General features: G+C 34.1%; 1 protein-coding gene across 6 annotated transcripts in view; it reads right to left on the bottom strand.

The window, feature by feature from the left end:
* The window catches only part of NCAM2 (neural cell adhesion molecule 2), a 288,588-nt gene that overhangs the window by 14,436 nt on the left and 257,998 nt on the right, over positions 1–16,154 (bottom strand). For 4 of the 6 annotated variants that reach the window (XM_080579695.1, XM_080579696.1, XM_080579693.1 and 1 more), the window contains exon 16: positions 1,242–1,446. In XM_080579695.1, coding sequence (XP_080435821.1) covers positions 1,242–1,446 — 205 coding nt within the window. Of the gene's footprint in view, positions 1–1,241; positions 1,447–9,862; positions 16,015–16,154 lie in introns of those variants that run through there. The other 2 variants (XM_080579697.1, XM_080579698.1) reach the window with 2 other exon arrangements.

The raw sequence follows: 16,154 nt of genomic DNA, 5'->3' as shown, positions 1-16,154 counted from the left end.
CCTCAGAAAAATGCAGTCTCTGAATCACAATAACCAGAACTAAAACCACAAAAGAGACTTTTACACTTCCACTATCAGCAACAGAGAAGCCTAGTGCAGCTGTGAATACTAAGTGCCACCAATTTGATCTGCTCTACAAACAGCTGGGGGGAAGGACAGATCTGTGAATGTGCAGGGTAATGAAGGCCTGACTGCTGGGAGAACTACAGCACAAAGGAATTGAACCTTGTGGAGCTTAAGCCACACAACACAGCACTCTCAGATATTACAGTGTATGCATAAAAAAATCCTTTAGATGAGCATAATGAGGACATGAAGCTGACATATTTAGTAAATAAATGGAACTGCCTAAAACGAGAAGCCATAAGTGATCTTCTCTCCATTTTACCTTTTGAAAACCCAGTAAACATTGGGTCTTAAAAGCACTATTATTTTACACAATCAGTACTTGAACTGTTTAGTCAGGATCTTGCTATCATTTAAGGAAACATACTTGCCCATAAATGACCGTTCAATTCCCATTTGTCTGATGAAGTAGCCACTATATGAGGGCATTTGTGAGAATCAGGGTTGTTCTTCCCCACTTACTTTTAGCAATCATTAACTGTTGCTAAGAAGAATAATTACACTTACCCGCATTTCAGCCACATCCATCTTGGCACTTCTATTTTTAAAAACAAACAATACTTGTAATTCCAAAACTCTACGGGCAAAACCCAAGATTTTCCAGCAATAGCTACCTTAGAGAAGAGAAACTATTTCACATATTTTCCACAAAACCATGTGCTTTACTCCCAGATTTACTGGCAATGCCACAACCATATGCTGAGTTTTTGGGTGTTAGCAGCTCAAAGATGGATTGGTAGAAATGTAGAAACGGAGTTATAATGCTCTTTTATCTGTTTCTCATGAGCCCAAGATATGCCTGTATCTATTAAAGAACTGTGATTAATTTTATTTTGTGTCAGAGTACCACAAGCTGCACAAACAGGCCATCTTAAAATGAAGTATGATCTATGTATGATCTTTTCTTTTCTTTGTCCTTTTTTTTTTCTTTTTTTTTTTTTTTTCCTTTAAGGCAACATTTGTTCACAAGCAATTCAATACATTTCAGGGAACGCTTTTCCAAGTAATAGAAACTATTTTAATGACAAACTTCAAGATGTCCATTAAGCAAATATGAGTAGAACAGCCAGGTTTCTCTTTTAATAATGTTTCTAAAATAAGTAATTAATACTCACAAGTAAGCAGCCTTTCCTTCTTCCAGTTCTTTGCTTTTTCCACTTGAACCACTCTTTTTCCCACAAATCCTCCTGGTAATGCACATTAGCAATCCACATTGTCGTAAAAAGAAGCAGCTGACATCAGTCACCACAAGGATTAACAAAAGGGCTGCCACTCCCAGGCCAATGACAGCACGAAGTCCAAGACCGTTAAAAAGAGTATCTTGAAAGAAAGAAAGTGAGAAGTTATTAATAAAATTAATTCCAAAGAATAACATTTTCTAAAGTTTTCAAGTCACAGATCAGGAGGCTAAAAGATGTTTATGAATACACCATTCAGAAGCCAATGGAAACAGTCCTGAAAATTAAGCATGTATATAATCTGATTAAAAAATCACGACCCACCTTTTCTACTTAGTATTTTTCCATTACCAAAATTCCAATATGGTCACAAACCATAAATCACATTATTTAATAACAAATAATATCATAATTTAACATTCCAAGACTGAGTAGTAGGTCAGTATGCAGCTGAAGAAAAACATTTAAATGATAGCAGCAGAATAATAGTTGATGTAAGTTGTCATCTTCCACATTTCAAATGTAATTAATTAGCCATACTGCTAAGCAGAATTACTGAAAGGTTTGAGAGAGTGCTAAAACAGTATTTATTCTTGTAAAGGTCATTTTTTAAATTACAGTAGAATGAAAAAGTCAAAGAAGAGTTTTTTTCAAGCTAATAGTCTGCAAACAGTTGCATAGTGTCTTAAATAAATTAGTGTGACGAAAACTAGGCATATTATTAAATGGTTATAGGGCCAGGACCTCATCTTCTTTAGTTTAAAACGTTGAAATACTTTCATATACTTCAAAATAAACATATTCCACGCTTGATTTTGCTTTCTGTACTTGTATTATTAAAGCTGCTTATGTAATTTTACTTCATTACAAATCTCAGAAAAGATATTTTAACATTTCATCTCAATTGGTATTTCTCTAATAGACAATAATGTGTTTTGAATACTGTGACTCTTAGAAGAACAACAGCTATTGTGTTTGTGAACTCAGATGACCCTTATGAAGGCGACAACTTATATCTGACCAGTAATTCAGGGGGAAAAAAAGACAACTCCATAATGGTTCATGGGCATGGCTAGTTCAAGGTGTCAGTCTAGCCCAGAAACTGGCTAATGACAATTGCCTGGTGTGATGCTATGTCCTGAGCCAACAGCACAGGGGAGGGGAACTGTTGTGGTTTTTTTTGCACATTGGTGTTGCACATCAGCATTGCTTGCTTGGTGTCACCATGTCTTGGGAGTGATGTATGAGTCAGCAGTGCAGTGGTATATTTCCGTTTGCAGCTCTATTTATGCCTGTTCCAAAATAAGAGCAAGAATTTTTCTACAGTAGATCACTTGAGTACTGTCTTAACAGACAGATGGAAAAACACAGTATAATGTAATATAAATGTTTTAACAGGGTAACTGCTATCTTCCTCTTTCTCTCTCTTCTAACTCCATGATACATTGCTGACTGTTCAGAATAAGAACATAATTTCAGTTTTTATACTTTTTGCTTAGCTAATTTTTAAGAAAATACGTATTTGCCCTTTCAAATATAATTGAAAATGATTTTCTTAATGACTTCTAAATCAATGAATACTAATAGAAATATATGCTTTCTTAGTCTATTTGATAGAAGTCTGAAATGGAAAGGTAAAAACCACTTTTTCAAAAGGAGGGGAACATTTTACTTGTTATGCAATCAATTTCATTGCCTATTGTATGGGTTGTTTTATTACCAAACTGTTCTTCAGAATGGCATTATGCAAGAAGCCAGCAATCAATATGTATATTTAGATGGGTGATTGAATAGACAGGTTTCTACAGAATTACTTCAATTACATCTAAAATTACTAGATTATTTCAAGTTATTCTCCTTTCTTCAAAAAGGCTTAAGGAACATTATTTAAATAACTAAAATAATGGCACTGCAATGAAATGATGTATCATTCATGCATTACTCCATCAGCAATGTTGGAAGTTGACATTTCACAGAAATCCATTTTCTTTCTTTTTTTTAATATGAACATTCCTAGTCAGATATTACCTTCTAATACACCTTCCAAAACTTACCATATCAATACAGCCACCCATCTAATTGATGACCACTTTTATAAAAATTCAGTCATTTGTGTTTATCCACCTGAATTTTCAGGTACCTACAAATAGATACTTAATCCCAGTTTATTGAAATGCTCGTGTGTTTCAACAAATATAATGCCAGTAGCTCCAATAGAGTTCAGTTCTAGGGACCTTACACACAGAAGCTTCTGTTCTTTGTACCTCCTTAGCCACTAAATAGAAATGTGGAGGAGAAAAACTAAAGTGGTCTTTTATTATGTATATTCAGAGGGATTTGGTGTTGATTTTACTGCTGTATTTTATTTTTACTGAGGGCTTTTTTTTTTTTTTTCTAATGCAGCATTAACAGGTCTTTTCCCTGTGGAGATAAATTGTGCAGATAATTTTTTAATTGATGTAAACAGCATTTCCAGTGTCAATGGAACACGGTGTTGGGTTAAGAACTGATTTAATGACACAAAAGCCCGCACAATAGTTTCACCACCAAGTGAAGGACGTTTGTAGTAATAGTATTGCTCCTTTGTAAAAAGACAATCATATGCATTGTCATAGTTGTGGAGAAGACTTTGTTTTTAATTTCTCAGCTCGGTATTGGTGACTTAAGTATTTGACTGTTGCATGTTTTTCTATTTCTTTATGGTTGATACATTGACTTTTCATTTAGCATTCCCCATCCTTCCTACTGTCCTATTGTCCTAGTTTTCCTACTTGCAATTCATGTCGATTTCTGTTTCACATTTCAAAGTTTGATTTCTTATGATTGGCAATATTATTCCAAACATCTGTATTTCTTTCCTTTATCTCCCATACCAAAACGAGTGACAAGAACACGGCCACATCCTACAGCAGAGTGTGGAACATTGCTGGCATCAGCCTTCTTAGGCTCTTTATGTCCTTTTTTCTTGTGAAGATAGGCAGAAATTGGAAATGAATATCTGTTATGTTTTATTTTTGATACTAATCAAGCTATATAAATTATATTAAAAAATAAACAAAAAACCCCAACGACTTTATATTCATTTCAATTTTGTTCTTTCTTAAATTACTGGGACTTTGTATTGGTCTGCCCACAGAAGTCAGCTGTAAAACTAATGCCAATGACTATTAAAGAAGGCTTAGACTTTTCACGACTGCTTTCAAAAATCATATCCTAATATACCTTTGGTATCACAATAATGTAAGATTTTGGATTAGTATCATATGATATCAACAGAAGTACCAACTTTTTGACTAGATTAAATGCTAATATCATACTATATGTAGCCTTCAACCAAATTTGAAAAACACTTTTGTTATCAAAAAGTTTTGCCCTTAATTAAATTGGGATTAGCTTTACTGTGACAATTCTTAAAAAAAAAAAAAAAAAAAAAAAAAAACAACAACAACAAAATTATAAGTAGCAATGATTTTAAATGGATTTTTTACAATGTTCCATTATGTAACAAATGTAGTCAAAATACTAGTTCCACTTTCTGCTGTACCACAATAACACATTTATACATCTAGCATTTCTTTTCCATGTTGAAAGGACACATTTTAAACCACACCAATTCAATATCAACATGGGTGAAATAGATCTTAACATTATTTTGGAGAGGTTTATTGTCTACTTGTCTTAGTAATCTAATTAGAGTGAAGGCTTTTAAAATACTGATAAAAAAAAAAGTGTAAATTCCATAGTTCTGGGAATTTTCATTATAATTTGTCAAAAATATGCTAGATTTAAAATAATGTGCTTTTTATTATATTAAATATGACATATATAATACACCATGTCATGAAAATGAAGGATACTGCCAACTTTAAACTGTCACTTCACTCGTTCACTCCTTCAAATAAGACGTTATCAATGAATAATCTTATAGTAATAAGATTATAAAACTTTCAGCAATGCAATGAAGAAATGAAGCAAGATTCTATAAATCTCATGAAAAGTATTGGCAATTTTAAAATTTTCATTTATTCAATAAATTGTACTTTTAATTTTTAGTAACATAATTGAACATTTTAAATATATATGTTATTTAAATAATAGGAAAGAGCAATGAAAAACTTTGGCAAGTAAAGCAGAATTTCCCAGTGAAGAGAAATAAATAGAAAGATAAGCTTTATGGATGCTCAAATTTAAATTCAGAGTAAATTATTTTTAGGAGTCTAGGTCAGACATTCTCATGGGAAGCATTAGAGTGAGAACCACCATCTAAATGTGTACAATGTACTGGTAAATTTCGTCCACAGAAAACTAAAGCTATTGCTTCTGCACAAAGAGACAGGCATTTTATATGCAACATTCATGTATTGAGACTGATGTTACATGAATGTTTATCCTTTCACGTGACAAGTTCTCTGTACTCTTACAGAATCACAACATATATATTCAACTGCTTGTGCGATAAAATAATAATTGCATACAGTATATAAAGTATCCAGCTTGAACGGGGAAGTTGGACAAGAACACCTCCAGAGGTCCCTTATACCCTTAGTCATTCAGTGATTCTAGGTTTTACTGAAAAATATTCAACTAAGCACCTTTTTGTGCTTTTCTTTCCTTCCCCTCCTCCTTAGTAGAAATGGATTAAATGAAAGAGATGATTCTATGTAGCCCTTAAATTTTCACAATCATTTACATTTTTAAGGGGAAAAAAAAAAGCAATGATGTAAAGTACTTTCCTAAGCTCATAGGGCTCATGTAAGCTCATCTGACAGCTACATTTGAATGGGTATGAGTGAGTGTGCATTACGGGATACTATGCTTGAAGAATTATCCTTTCTTTCAGATAGGTCTGAAGCTAAAGTTAGGACTACTTTTGAGCTACATTGGTTGAAAATTATGAGTTAGAGGAGGAGTTTGAAAATGCTGCACTGGGTAGTGGCAGGAAAAAAGAATGATCTTGTTTATCATCATCTTGAACTGCTCTGTCACATTCACTGTTACATAGGCTGTCCAACCATGATGGTTATTTCTGGACTACCTATGAAAGTTTTCTTCAATTTTTATCTGATCTGGAACTTTTCTTAGAATCAAAGGTTTCCAAGATTCATATACTTATTCAAAACCTCTAAAAAGATAACATAGATTTTTAAAAGTCAGTATCAACTGATGAGCATCTGAACAAACATAATATAGTACCAAAAAGTTAAACAGCTGTAGAAGGTCTTTTTTACCAGTTAAAACTACAAAGGTGGAAGGCCAAGACATTGCCAGAAGATGCTAAAGATCTAAATAACATGTACATCATGAGAAAAACAATAACAGCAACAACAAAGGAATTTACCAGAATTGTAAAAATTCCAGGCAGGGATGTGGATCTGTGATACAGGGCCATTCCAGATATAAAAAATGTATACAGATACTCTGAGAGGTGTGTTAGAGGCAGAGTATTGCAAATACTCAATGGCTAGTTTTTCATTTTAATCATTGAAATTATTCATTTGTTGTGAGATACTTTGAAATGCTTCCTTATTCTCTTTGGGGATATAAGAACATTCAAATTTATACATATTAAGAGAAAATAACTTCTCAGTTTTTAGCAGCTACAGAAGACTCATTATGTCAAATAATTATGTCTGATATATATATATCACTGTCTTTTAATGCTTCTTTGCATTTTCTTGCATTGAAATTGGATATATCTCAAGTGTAGGACTTGCATGACTTTGTTTACTGCATGTCAAAGCATCCTCCTACTCCATTTTCCAATAGGAAATGTCCCAGAGATGTTTAAAGGGAGCTGTTGTGTGCTCTGACTCCTTTGGTGTGTGTGATCAAGACGCAAGGACTGTGCGACACCCAGCAAATCTCTGAAGTTACACATACCCAGAGTGAACTGTGTCTTGCGTACTATGTGAGGGAAGCATGTACTCAGATTTACCAGTGAAGCCCTACAGAAAATGGGATGATGCTAGAAAGCAATGCTTAGCTTCATACAAGAGCCTCCTTGGCTCTTGCCTTACTGAAGGCTCCTATGCCTTATTGAAGAAAAAATCATGGGAGGCAAAAAGGAGCAAACAACCAGTGACACAGTGACACCCCCTGTCCCCATCTGCATTCTCCCCTCTTCTCCCCCCACCCCCCAATAATTTGTCTGACGTAGCCAGAGCTGTGTGAGCTGCCTTCAGTGATTTAAAGCAATAAAACCTGGCTACTGAGCTAGCTAAGTGCCCAGCAGCTACACGTCCATCTTCAGATGAAACAAAAAATTCAATACAATTGCAGTTTCAACTTTTAAACCATCATTATGATTCTGTGCAAACATTTACTGGAGGAATGTATGATGGGAAAGAGACCATGGCAATAATTAAGGTTCTTCTCTATCCTGTTCCTTAATACAAAAAGATGGTAAGTTTCCATCTAGCATTAATTTGTGTGGTTTTTTTTTCCTTATTGATTTTTCCTACAACTTCCTACTAGGACAGATACTGCTGCAAGGCAGTGTACAAGCACATGAGGATGTGTGTGCTCTGCACTGCATGAGTAACGTGGTCTGACACACACTTGACATGCAGCTTTGAAAAATAAGGGGGCAGTATTATCGATCCTGATGTAACTAAGACGAGTGAAGGTTCCCTCTAACTTTCTTCAGGCCACAAATGACGCATCTTCACCCTAAAGGAACTGCTGACCAGTTGGCTCACCACCGGCAGTTGCGGATGTGAGCCTGCCCATGGTGGAGCTACGGTGGGCTCAGCGGCAGCACCAGGAGCCATGAAGAAGAGGCTGTGCACCTTAGGCAAAGATGCACAGGAGGGACGGGCATTCTCAGTTTAGAGTCTGTAAGATTATTGACTTTAGAGACGTGAGCTACTGAAAGCAGCATGTCTAAAATTGTACCCATCAGAAATGTTACACTTTTCTGACACTTCTTTGAGTGGAGGAATTTTTCTTTACTATGGCAGAGATGCTCTAGTCAAGAAGTTTTCTGAAATGGACTTTTTCCTCTAATTTTAGAGGAAAATCTCTTTTATGACTCTTTCTGGGTACAAAATAGTACTTGAATTCTGACTGACTCTAATGGCCCCTGACAGCATTTTTTCATACGAAGGTGTCTTAAACAAGATGTAACTGAAACAGCTAAATAAAACAATTTTTGTAATATAAATCACAACTCAAGTATGCTTGTCAAGGATGTCTTTTCTGTGTCTGCTGAGGGATAAGAAGGGAAAGGAAAGAAGGCCATGGTAATTAGAAAAATTTTGCTTGGTTTTGAACTGAAGATATTCTTTGGAGTTATGCTTAGTTATTTTTTAAGCAAAGTTTTAGGAATTATTCCTGGCATTGTCAAACTATCTTCAAGGAGCTTCAGAAGAATCTCTAAAGAGTTGTCAGATAGCTACAGCTCTTTCTTTCATGTATTTACTCTGTAACTGTAGTGAATAATGTTTATTTATTTAGCCATTGCTTACTTCTTTGGGAAACCCCGACAAAAACAGGGAGGAAGTCCCCCCCTCTTTCTGTGGAGGCGGCAGCCATACAAGGCCAAGAGGAGAAATTCAGTTCCAAGTGCTTCACACGTCAGCCAGATAATCAACACATTTTCCTCAGTGTGTTTGAGGGAGAAAAGCCAAGTAGGGAAAAACCCTTGCACTTTACAGGTGTGAGAAACGGGTGCTTTTTGCTTTAACGTAGCACAGCTAATGGTGAGGGCAGAGGCAGTCTGGCCTTCCTGCACATTGAGGAGGAAAAGGCTCTGCGAGGAGAGCAGCTTTGTGCAGTCTGTGGCATCAGCTCTAGGCCCAGGTGGTTAGAAGGCCTTGGGGAATAACCACATTTCTGCAACCCCCTTTCCTCAGTCCAAACCGACAACAGATTTACTGAACATGTCACTTGAAGGAATTTCTAAGAACCTGTAAAAAAGTAATTACGATTGACATGGGTATTGAAAAAAGAAAATACAATTATGAGTGTTTTGAGCACTGTTATTGCATAAATAATCAAAGTTATTTTTACTGTGCTAATTGGGAGGATTCTAAACATACTGTGCATATACCACAGACCTGAGAGATTTTTGCATCTTTATGCTGGATGACAGCTGTAACCAGAGTAATATAGTCAGGAGGCCTGGAAAAGTAGAACTATGCTTGGGTTGTGTTTGAATTGATAAACTATTTCAGGCTTGACAACACTTTCTTTTAGCTCTTTACAGAGGTAAATGCAAGCACAGCAGTTCCAAGCACACAAGTTTTACTTGGAATAATATTTTAAATGTATAATTATTGCATAGCATTGGCTATAAAAAGAGAAGCTTAATATTTTAAGTGTTGCCAGTACTTGGTACATGTTTTCACTTGAAATATTTACACTGATACACCTGTACGTGTCAGCAGAATTGCACATAGCAAGAAAGTCAGGTACCACTACAGTTTCTCCTAGTATAAAACACGTGCATTTTGGGATACATCTGTTTCAAGAAGGCAGATTAAATCAGCATGGATCAAATGCTCAGTGTATTTATACATATATTTCACATTATTTGCTCTATTAGTTGAGTAGTATGGCAGCCACCTAATATGAGCCAAACTAAAAAGTGGGGAATTCTAATCTCATTATTTTCCTTTTTTGAAAAAAGATCTATTCACTATTGGATAAAACACTGAGGTTTACTGTAGGAAACTAAATATTGGTACAAGATTAAAAAATCTCTTCAGTTACAAAATAGACAATGTAGACAATACAAGAAAAAGTGTTTATCAGTAATAAAGAAAATACAGATAGAAATGCTTTAAGTCAGTTTTGTTTATTACAAAAATGAAGACAGAAGTTGCATAAAAATGAACTTTGAACAACAGATGAAAGACGCACAAAATTACATACACTTCTTGACATCGTGTTTGGAAAGATGCTGAAGAACTTTACATTTACACTATGCACACATTATTCAAGAACAAAGCAGAGAGATGACAGTAAGTATTGCATGCATAAAAAGAAACCAATGGAGCAAAATAGCAGTGAAACGTGAATGAGATGAAATGAAACCGTATGTCATCGCTTTACAAATTAAACCATTTTAATTTATTTTTTTTTTTAAATCACATTTCATACTGTTTTTAGAAACAAGCTTACAGAAACTGTAGTGCTTGCAACATTTTCCACATAAGTAGTTTTTGGTAAATTTTATATATTTTTAAATGTAATTCTGTGAGAAATATACACTTGGCAAGATTTCTTTTGCTTGTATTATAGCTCATTTAAAATGTATTATTATTAAAATTACATGAAAATTACATTTTCATTAGGAATTGCCTCTACAAATGTGTTAGGTTTAAAATAAATATTCAGAAAAATTAATAAGAATATCACACTGTGTAATGGGACTATGATGACATGAGTGACTACTGTGTTTTCTCAGGACTTCAGAATATATAGAAATGAACAAAAATGGATATTCATACCTCAGCTACTTAGTGCTTATAAAACATTTTTCTTAACATAGCTCCCAAGCATGTGGCTTCCATACAGATTCTGTTTCTAAACTGGCAAATTTGGTAAATTTTCTACACTTGCTATTTGAAACTATTGACTTTATTAGGATGTTACCAATGACATTAGAAGAAATAGGATTTTCCCTCTAAGATTCCATCACTTACACTTTAAGTCCACTACGTGTGTATTAAAGGAAAACTGGAGATTCCTTGTATATTTTGAGAAATGAAATGGATGAAGTAAAATGTGAGAAAATCAAATGAGCTGTGACTGTAGCACAGATTTCAGTGATGCCATTACAGACCTCAGAAGCTATGTTTGTCTAGATATTGTTCAAATTACTTCCTGAAAGTCAGAGATTTTTTCCTTCTTTCCCCTAAAAACCCTGATGAAATGAGCAATTAAAATAATCAACAACAGATTGGAGACTATTAGCCCAATAACAAATAGTATATGCATCTCTATTAACTCTTAAAAAATATATAATTCTTTTGATTAGCTATCAATTTGTTTTGCATTTACATACACACATGAGTAGAGCTATAAAATTTAGTGCAATGAGCTTTGCATGCTAGAAACAAAATATAGTAAGGCCAAGGAATCTAACTGAATATTGGTCATAGTCACTTTTTTTTTTAATTAAACCATTGTATCTATTTATTTTCTATCTATTTTTCACATGCACATGATATTTCTTACGTTAGTGTTTGGCCCTATACTTCCATCAAAACATTACATGGAATGTTAATTTGTTCTTTAGTGATAGTATATTTTATATATCCCATAAAACCATACAAACACATATTTTCTTTCTAATACGTGCAGTATGTGTGTCTTTTTCTGAACAATATTTTCCTATTTATATAGACAGCAATTTATCTTCTAAGAACTCGACTGTAATAAATAAAGGATCACTTCTGAAGTTGTATTATGCAAATCATGTGACTCATAAATTTAGGAACTTGTCAAAACTCAGGAAACAAGAAAGACAGCAACTAATATCTGATCAGGAATGAAGGCAGCCTTAGACTCAAAAGGTTGTAAATCAAAATACTGTTCTTTAGAGATAATACTGCAATATCAAATAATAATCATTATCCTCTTTTAAGTTTCTGTGCCATCAATTTGAATTTAAAGCATACGTTCAGTGCAGAACATTTCAGGCCTTCAGTCTTACAGACAGTTGAATATTAACATTTCAAAATATGTGATAATGTTGAAAAAATGGTAAGACTGTCATTTACCATTGACTGTATCAATCATAAGATCTGAAATTCCTTTTACAATTACTATATTTAAAGGAACAAATTTAGTTATCTAACATTTACATATTAATGACAGCAGAATATCAAATTAAGTTTGAGAATATATATTTTTCATTTTAATACAGTTTAAGCTACAATTCAAAAGCTGTTGAGTATAATTTAATTTGCTAATATCTGTTTTAGCTTCTTTCCCCTTCTTGTCTGTAGGAAGACAAGATTTTAAGATCTGTCTTCCTGTAGACTGTACAAAATGTTGTAAAATAACCTTGTCCTTATTGTTTTTAAAAGACAGAACAAAGATTTTTTAATTATTATTATTTTAAGAGAAATACAAACAAAATTGTATTAGTTATTCATCTCAGGAGATACATTATCCTCTTCCTTTTGTCTTTCTCATTACAGTAGAAGGGGCATTGTCTAGAACTGCCTGGCTCTCCTGTAACAAAATCCCTACAATGTTGTCTTAATTCTTCCTCTTTGGACTTTGATGTGAAGAGTAGAGCCAAAAGAACAACAATATATTCAAAATATCTGATAACCTCAAAATACATAAAGCAGAAGAACCTAAATTGGAGCAGACCTAAAATATCTCTCACTTAACAGAGGAAACTTATGTAGTCTCCAGCTGAACCTACTATCAGTTAGAAAAATGAGAACTAATCCAATTTTTTTCTCTTTATCCCACTGGCATTGTGGCACTGAATATAAAAGCCAACTTGTCACTCATAATGTGACATAAAGCTTCTGAAATTTCTCACAGCTTTTTGTTAGCCCTTTTGTAATATGCTTGGAGAGTTCAGAGTTGGTCACTCTCTAATCATCTATCTATCATCTACGTTACAATCTTATATATCTATCTGCAATGGCAGAATGATTTGCTAAAATAATGATTTTTTTATGGGTAAGAGTATTTCAAATATTTAACAAGAGTAGGTAAATGACTTAGTAATTTGCATTTTTCAACTTAAATATATATATGCCTGCAGTAGTCAGTCCCTTCTCTCACTTTATTAAAAATCAGTAAGAACAGAGACATACATGACATGTTAAATATATGATAAAGAGTTTAGTAGAAGAGCATAAAGGTCGCAAATTTTAGGAAAGTAGGATAATGTTGCAAAATAAGGAAATACCATGATTGTGTTGACTGTGCAACCTTACTGAGACAGTATTTTATTTTCCATTTTATGAGATCATCTCGGAATTACTCTGGACATTTTATTTCCCCAGTGACAGGTGCTCACTAGTCTGACAGTGTCCATAATTCGGTTTTCTTTATTATTCAGCACAGCACTCTCTCTATACTGTGCCCACACGAGAAAGTTCTTATCCTTAAATATATCTGGTCCCTACCTTACAATGGGATCACAATGTAGAAGGGCCGTGACTGCAGGCAACAGCCTCTTGAAAGGATTTGCTGCTCCCCTGGTCTAACAAGGCACCACAGTGTCTGTGCACCACTGTGCTTCTGCAAACAGAAGCACAGTGATCTCTGGAGCAGATCATGGTGTGCTTGGGCTGAAGCATGCACAGCGGAGAACAGTTCTCTGTTGATCAGTTTAGACTGAGATTTTCAGAGATTATAATAAGGCCAGACTTTGGCAGTTTTTTGTTTTTTTTTCTTTCCCCATGGGAATACAACGATCATCTACTTTCTGAATATTCGCCAAATGTCAGTTCTTGGAGTGTAAGTACAGATGTACTTGCAGATTTTTTTGTTTTGTTTTGTTAACACAGGAAACAAATGACAATAATGATAACAAAAATGTTCACTGTCGGGATTTTAGAGATAGAAAAAATAAAAGCTTTTTGCAAAAGTTCCTGCCTGAGACATTTCTTCCTCTGAAGAAATTTACCATAAGCAATAGCACTCGTTAGAGTTCTGCTCAAGTGAAAATGTATTCTCACATCTGTAAGTTTTTGATAACCGTTAACTGCAGCTAGCAGTTCCAAATCATCTATATCACAGTTAAACAGAAATGTTTTCATTAAAAAAAAAAAACAAACAACACTTAACATTAAGATTGCTAACGTTCATTCATTATTTCCTATAGGTCCAATAAGCACTTCAATATTTAACAACGCATTTGTTATAGAAATAACAGCTATAAAACTAAATAACAAAGTCAATGTGTATATTCACATTATGCATGGAAAAACAGGCTTTCACACAACTGACTGACTGGCAGCCAAAAGTTTCAGCTCTTACAAAATCAGAATAGAAGTTTCGTTCTCCTCCATGCTATGCAAGGCACATGTCAATGTAATTCAGTTCAAATAAGTGCGATGGCATTGGGTTAAAGTCATAAAGCACCGTGGCAAGAGATGCGGATGAAACAGTAGCCCTACTTAACACAGTGAATGTTTTTCTACAGATTACGACAAAACCAAGAATGGCATTTGCTTGAATTCCAGCTACTTCATTATAATAAGTATGTACACACACACAAAAAAAAGTATTTTTTTAAATAAATTAAAATAGTCTTCAGATTTACACATATGCATTCTGAGGACAGCTTACTTGTGACATAAGCCAGTTTTCTAAAATGGTTTTTGTTTGTTATAGATGGGAAGAGGTGTTATTAATGATGTTTTAAAGTAAAGACTTCCAAGAGTAAACAGAACCTGGCAAAACTGACCATGATCACTGCTTCTATGAAATAAGAATATCATTTCCACTGGTGAAGATATATCAGAATTTAAATTCGACCAAATAATTCCAAATTTACAAGCTAATGGTAATAAACCCCAAACGAAATGAACTATAAGGAAAAAAAAAACATGTACTGCAAATTTATTATTTCTGCTATGTTTAGCACCAACATGAAGGCAAGTATCCTAAAGTAAATATTAAATTCCGTCTTAGCTCTATAGTGCATTGCCTTCTTGGCTTAATTTGCATGCAGCAGAGCAGTGAGCTACAAAATTAGTCAGCTACGTAAATTCCAATATCAAATATATACAGGTAAGCTTCTATATGGATTCTTACTAAATGAACTTTATCTGAGACTTTGTATATATCATTCTATGCTTTTACATTCTACATAAAACGTTTTACATTTTAGTATGTGAAATAGGAAAAAGGCCTTTACCCATTCTTTACTGAAGGTCAAAATTAAGCTTCCTGGAGTCTCAAGACTAACAAATGCCATGAAATGGAATGTGTGGCACTGTTCCAGTTTCAAGAAGTAAGTTTGGAGGGCAGGGACTTATTTTATGTGCTGAGACATGGCTTCAGAGAGGCACACAAAGTCTATGAAATTTAATTCTATGAACTGAAGCAATTCATACATTAGAAATCAGAGAAGACAGAGAAGATTCTTTTTTTTTTAAAAAATCTTGTGGAAAGTACAAAACATGTTTTATATTAAGCACAGTTTTAAGTACATTTTGGAAGGAGCTTGTATAAACACAACTCTGTGAAAGAGATTAATACAGAATCAAAATGCTCTCATGGAAGACCAGTTGATGGTGTACCTGGGAAGCCATATGACTCAGAATGTTAAAGTCTATGCATAGATTTCTTATGACCAAAGCAAAGTTCAGAAAACACACTGATCAAAACAAACCGAATGGATCACATTCTCCAGCTTCTGTCAGACAGAAAAGCCAAGCATAATCTATTGAATTTGTCACAGAACTTAGAAGTTTCCAAAAAAAACAAAGTTGAAGATTTTTTCATGCGCAGACTGAAGTAATTACACCATTTAGGGTCTTAACTTGGAACGGAAAGTTTAGAAGAGTTATAGAAAAGTGTGTTTTATTTATTTATTTTTACAGGTCTGTGTTTATTTTCCTCTAAATATTAAATTAAGAAGGAAAGGAAGATAACATTGTTTGCCTCATAAAACAGCATCAAAACATGCACCAGGAACTTATGACTACAATGAGAGAGAAACAAGCAGCATTCAGCTGCAGAGACTGGCCTCCATTTTCACGTCTAGTAGCTTCACAGCATCTTTCTGTGTGGACAAGAATTGTTATAGAAAATTAAGACTATGAAAAAGAAAAAGTAGATAAAGCTTTAAAAACAAAGTATGAAAAGGAAAAAAAAGGGGTAGTGGAAAAGAAAAAAAGAAAAAATAATCATTTCACTACTTAC

This window comes from Anser brachyrhynchus (genome assembly GCF_964034855.1).
Source record: "Anser brachyrhynchus genome assembly, chromosome: 1".
Taxonomy (NCBI): Eukaryota; Metazoa; Chordata; class Aves; order Anseriformes; family Anatidae; genus Anser; species Anser brachyrhynchus.
The sequence above is the reverse complement of the archived record's forward strand: the minus strand, read 5'-3'. Positions and strand labels throughout refer to the sequence as shown.